The sequence below is a fragment of the Ictidomys tridecemlineatus genome, unplaced genomic scaffold, assembly GCF_052094955.1.
Source record: "Ictidomys tridecemlineatus isolate mIctTri1 unplaced genomic scaffold, mIctTri1.hap1 Scaffold_8111, whole genome shotgun sequence".
Classification (NCBI taxonomy): Eukaryota; Metazoa; Chordata; class Mammalia; order Rodentia; family Sciuridae; genus Ictidomys; species Ictidomys tridecemlineatus.
The window spans coordinates 1-5,789 of record NW_027526056.1 but is presented as its reverse complement, the minus strand read 5'-3'; the positions used below and the strand labels follow the sequence as shown (position 1 = coordinate 5,789).

General features: G+C 64.2%; 1 protein-coding gene across 1 annotated transcript; it reads left to right on the top strand.

The window, feature by feature from the left end:
- Positions 1 to 1,799: 1,799 nt before the first annotated feature.
- LOC120891503 (Krueppel-like factor 2) lies at positions 1,800 to 4,469 on the top strand. Its single transcript, XM_078037438.1, has 3 exons — positions 1,800 to 2,001; positions 2,222 to 3,050; positions 3,796 to 4,469. The coding sequence occupies exons 1-3, from the start codon at positions 1,927 to 1,929 to the stop codon at positions 3,969 to 3,971; spliced, it is 1,080 nt and encodes a 359-aa protein (XP_077893564.1). The 5' UTR covers positions 1,800 to 1,926; the 3' UTR covers positions 3,972 to 4,469.
- Positions 4,470 to 5,789: the final 1,320 nt, after the last annotated feature.

Sequence of the window (5,789 nt, the reverse complement as noted above, 5' to 3'; positions counted from 1 at the left end):
AACAACACAGGGTGACAACTACTTGCTGGTTGTTCTGCTCACGCAGCAGGCGCTCTGTTAGACATTCGGAGTCACCTGGAGACGAAGTCTATGGGGAGGATGGGGCTGTGTCATTTCATATGACAGGTAGGCACCCGAGCATCCTCAGATTTGGGGGCCCACGGATACTGAGGGAAGATGTATTGTTATCCGTATTTCACAGATGAAGCAAGCCCAGAGAGGCAAAGTCGCTTGCTCAAGGTCACACAGTGGCAAAAAACAAAACAAAACAAAACAAAAAACAAAACAGACTCCCAACGACCAGGAGGGGCACCTGTGGGTCACTGGGAATCCCAGCAGCCCAGCCCTGTTGGCCAGGCTGCAGGGGGCCGGCCCGCTCCGCTCCGGGTTGATCAGAAAGCTGTTTGCTGAACACATCGGAATGAGTCACCGTGGGTGGTGTGCCCTGGGCTCCTTCCAGATGGGAGGGTCCAGGATCGGGGACCCCAGAGGGGTTGCTCAGTCCCCCTGTGGTGCCCGGCCACACCCCTGCATCAGCCCAGGGGTCCAGCTACTGTGGGTGGCAAAGCCTTGCTGGCCCCAGGGACAAGCAGGCAACCCGGGAAAGAACAGGAGGCCAGAGAGTCCCCAGACCCGCCCACAGACACTCCTGTCACATCGAGGAAGGACCTCCCTGCCCAGGACCCTCTGGCTCCAGCCCAGACCACTGCTGTGCCCACCTGGCCAGCACAGGCCACAGGACAGCCCAGCGCCCATCCCTCCAGGGGCTGAGAGGCCCCAGGTCAGGAGCCCCAGGCCAGCCACCACTCAGCTCCTGGTCACCCCGAGATGCTCTCCCTGAGCGGGGCTCCCCCTCACCCGCTGAAGACCTTGGCCTCAGGGTCAGACATCAAGCCCTGCCTCAGGGTCAGACTTCACACCGCCCCCCACCACCACATAAGCACCTCCTCTCCCCCCCCCCCTCTGTTCCCCAGGGGCAGAGCCACCCTCGGTGTCAATTCAGGTTCCCTGCCCCCTGGTCCACTGCCATGGAAGTCCCTAAGGGCAGGGACTTTGTCCACCTGCTGTGCCCCTCGGGGCTGACTGGAGTAAGGACACCGGGGTGTGGGGGACAGAAGGGCCCTTGGAAGGTGCCCCACCCCCAGCCTGTTCTGGGTCGCTGGAAGAGGGACTGTCACCACTGTTGTGACTCAGTTGTCACTTGGCAGCCAGTGAAGGCCAGGGGCCTGCCAGGGTCTGCGGACCTCCGCCTCTCTCGGCCGCCCCTGCCTCAGTTTCCCTCACTGTGGGGCTCACCGGGGGGTGTCTGGGGGTGGGCGGGGTCCCCAATACTAACACCCCGAGACGTTGACATACCAGGTTTCGTTTTCTTAGGGGGGGGGCTTGCAGCAGATGAGGGTCCCGAGGGTCATCACCATGGATCTGGTGACCCCAGGCTTCCCGCCGTTGAGGGTTCTGGGGGCCCCTCTCCCCTCCCACCCGGGGGGCCTCCAGGCCGAGTGCGCCCCCCAGTCCCGAGTCTCCGGGAGACCCCGAGCCGCCCCCGCCGCAGGGCCCTGACGCAGGGGGATCCCGGGCGCCCCGCTGTTGTGCGGCGCGTGTTGTCGCCGTCGCCCGGGAGACGCGGGGGGCGGGCCGGCGGGGGGCGCGGCCTGGCGGCGCGAGGGGCCGGACCTGCGCGCGGGGCCCGGGCGGCCGCAGTGGCCAGGGCCGCCGCCGCCCGCCGGCTTATATACCGCGGCTAAATTTAGGCTGCGCCCGAGCTCGTCCCCATCCGGGACGCGTTTCCGCCGCCGCCGCCTTGGCCCGGCCCCCGCGCGCGCCGCGCCTATAAGGCCTGGGCGCCCGGCCGCGGCCCCTGCGCCGTCCCCGCCCTCGCCCGCCAGCCTCGCTCCGGTCCCCAGCCCGCGTCCCCGGGTCCCAGCCATGACGCTGAGCGAACCCATCCTACCGTCCTTCTCCACCTTCGCCAGCCCGTGCCGCGAGCGCGGCCTCCAGGAGGTGAGGGCGGCGGGGACCGCGGGCGGCGGGCTCCGGAGGGACCCTAGAACGTGGGCTGCGGGTAGTGGAGAGTCAGGGCGGAAACCGCGGGCTCCAGGTAGCAGAGCGCGGGCGGCGGGGGTCGCGGGCTCCCGGTGGTAGAACTCGGGCGGCGGCGCCGCGGGCGTCCCCCCGCCCTCCGCGCGCTCACGCCCGCGCCCCCTCGCCCTGTCGCCCCCAGCGCTGGCAGCGCCCCGAGCCCGAGGCCGGCGGTGCCGACGACGACCTCAACAGCGTGCTGGACTTCATCCTGTCCATGGGGCTGGACGGCCTGGGCGCTGAGGCCGCCCCGGAGCCGCCGCCGCCGCCGCCCCCACCGCCCCCGCCGCCTGCGTTCTACTACCCCGAGCCGGGCGCGCCGCCGCCCTACGGCGCCCCGACGGGCGGCCTGGTGTCGGAGCTGCTGCGGCCGGAGCTGGACGCGCCCCCGGGGCCCGCGCTGCACGGCCGCTTCCTACTCGCGCCGCCGGGTCGGCTGGTCAAGGCCGAGCCCCCCGAGGTGGACGGCGGCGGCTACGGCTGCGCGCCCGCCCTGACCCGCGGGCCACGGGGCCTCAAGCGCGAGGGCGCCCCGGGCCCGGCAGCCGCGTGCCTGCGAGGCCCCGGAGGGCGACCCCCGCCACCGCCCGACACGCCGCCGCTCAGCCCCGACGGCCCCGCGCGTCTGCAGGCACCCGGCCCGCGCGCCGCGTTCCCGCCCCCTTTTGGTGGCCCCGGCTACGGCGCGCCGGGCCCGGGTCTGCACTACGGCCCACCGGCGCCCGCCGCCTTCGGTCTCTTTGACGACGCGGCCGCCGCCGCCGCCGCCGCCCTGGGCCTGGCGCCACCCGCCGCCCGAGGTCTGCTCACACCCCCCGCGTCCCCGCTGGAGCTGCTGGAGGCCAAGCCCAAGCGCGGTCGCCGCTCCTGGCCGCGCAAGCGCACCGCCACCCACACCTGCAGCTACGCGGGCTGCGGCAAGACGTACACCAAGAGCTCGCACCTCAAGGCGCACCTGCGCACGCACACAGGTGGGTGCTGGCGGGAGGCGGGGGTGTCGCGCGCTGGGGAGACGCGTTCTATTGCGTGGGCGAGAAGAGGAGCTGGGAACGCCCTTGGGTCGAGGCTCAAGATCTGGGGAGGGGGCGCACACTCCGGACCCCTCCCCAAGGGGCGTGGCCCAGGAGATTGGGGAGAGGGAGCGAAAGCTCACAGCTGGGGCCAGGGCAGGGCGCCTCAGGAGGTTGGGGAGAGGGATCACACTTAGGAAATGTCGTGGGACGTGGGTAGGGGGACTGCCCAGGACGCTGGGATGGGACGCAGTGCACACTCAGGGTTCACCAGGGTCGAGGCTTAGGAAGCTGGGGAGAGGGTGTGCACTTAGGCACTCAAGAGACCTGTCTGCCGTCTGGGAATGTTGGGGGGGGTGCACGCTCAAGTCCCCTCTGGGGGTGTGGCTCGGGATCTTCTGGAGAAGGGAATGCTCTTGGGAAACCAGGGGGACCCTACGATAGCGATAGCGAGAGGCGCGTTTAGAACACTCCTGGGGGCGTGGCTGGAAACCCTGGGGAGTGGGCACTGCCCACTGGACTTCCAGGGTGAGTGGGGATCAGAAAGGTGGGGGGCGTGTGGGTTAAGGCTCTTAGGAGTTCAAAACGTGGGCAGGCATGAGGGCTAGGGCTGGGGACAGGTGCGCGCTGGAGGAGGCACTATGGTGGCCTGCAGGCTGTGTCCTGGCGGGGAAACTGAGGCTCACTCGCTGTCCCTTCCCCGCAGGTGAGAAGCCCTACCACTGCAACTGGGAAGGCTGTGGCTGGAAGTTCGCGCGCTCAGACGAGCTCACGCGCCACTACCGCAAGCACACGGGCCACCGGCCCTTCCAGTGCCACCTGTGTGACCGCGCCTTCTCGCGCTCCGACCACCTGGCGCTGCACATGAAGCGGCACATGTAGCCGGGACACCCCCGCCTCTCCGCGCGCGGCCGTGGCGGGTCCCACGTGCCGGGCACGGCCCTCCCAAACTGTGACTGTATTTATTGGACCCTGAGGACCGGGCTGGACTGTGTGGCCACGGAGGGGCTTCTGTCGCCGCCCCATGACAATGACAACGCCACCACCCCAGCCCCTATCCGTGACTAAAGACCCAGTGGGAGAGGACACGATCCTCTTCTCTTCGACGAGTTCTGTTTTCAAAAATGGTGCAATAATTAAGTGTCCCCTTCCCTCCCACGGGTCTACACTAGAGGATCGAGGCTTGATGCTTCGTGAGAGAGAACAGCCTTCCTTTGTACTGTCTGCGGTATTTTTTATAATATTGTACATAGTGACTGTGACAGATATTGTATTACTGTACATAAGGGAGACAGGCGGGCTTTTGGGCTGCCTCGTTTTTATAAGGCGCTTTTTTTAATTAAAAAGAAAAGTTTTGCATCTTTTGAAAAAAAAAAATCACAGCACTGGTCTGGCTGTTTGGAATCTGGGGACACTTGGGAGGGGCTGGCGGGGGAGCAGGCAGCTTTGGCAGAGGCACAGTGTGAAGCTCGCCCTGTCCCCACTGGCTCCAAGATCACCAGCTGCAGCACCCAGCTGCCAGGAACCTGTGGGTTTTTCTATAAATTTAAACACTGCATTTTAGGGCTGAGGGTGGGTTATTTTAAGGTTGTTCCTTGAGCCATAAATTGCCTCCTTTTCCCCAGAGCTGGGGAAAGTGCTCGAGCCCTACTGACGTGGCCTCTGCTGGGCCCAAAAAAAGCTTTACCTTTTTCTGGAAGTTTCTGAGGTTTAGCCAAACTTCTAGACTATGCAGGGTTTTTCTTTTCTTTTTCTTTTTTTTTTTTTTTTTTTTTGTGTGTGTGTGTGTGTGTGAAGTGCTGACATGCTGCACCTTTTCCTACTCCTGCCTTTTTAGCCAGATTTTTTAGAGATGACTTCCCCAATCTGGTAGGGAAAAAAAAAAATGAAGGTCACCTTTGCGGACGATGCGTGGAGCTGAGCTCTTTTTCAGGTGAGGAAACTGAGACCCAAAGAGAGCAAGCCATGGCGTGCTGGAATTGGGGTGCTAGTCTGGTCTGGATGCCTCTCGAGGGTTTCTAAGTGTCACTACAGGAAATCGGTGGCTTTTGGCAGTGACCCACCTGGGACTTGCATGGAAACGTCACGAGACCCTCCCCTGTAGGTTCCCTGGTGCAAAAAAAAAATCATGGCAGACAGTGAAGCCCCTGCTTGGATGGCGGGAAGAGGCTAGTCCAGTAATCTACCTTGTAAGCAAGGGGACACCTCTGTACCCCACCCCAAATGTCTCACTCGGGCGACAAGGTGCATCTCCCTGAAAGCTTTTCCTGCCACCCCTCGCCTTCCCCTTCTCGGGGCCCTGGGTCACCATGGTCACTGACAATTGCACAAGTTGTTTCCAGAAAGTGAAAATACTCATGAGCACAGCCCGTTTTAAAACACTCTCACCCCATTGCGACAGAGGCTGGGATTTCCTCCCTCCCTCCCTCCCTCCCTCCCTCCCTCCATCCTGCCTCCCCCTGGGGCTCAGCAGCCCTGGAAACAGCTGAGAGCTGTTTGGTAATATCCACGAAAAGCAGAACCGGGAGATGACAATCTGATTCATCTTTCGAGAGTAAATACCCGGGCTCACTTCCGCTGCCACCAAAGGGTGTGAGTGTTTTTGCGCGAGCTGTGCCCTCTCTGCGTGCAACTTCTGCAAAAACTGCCCCGGAACACCATGGTGGCCCCTGGACCGGGGTTCGTGGCCCTCCTGGCTCA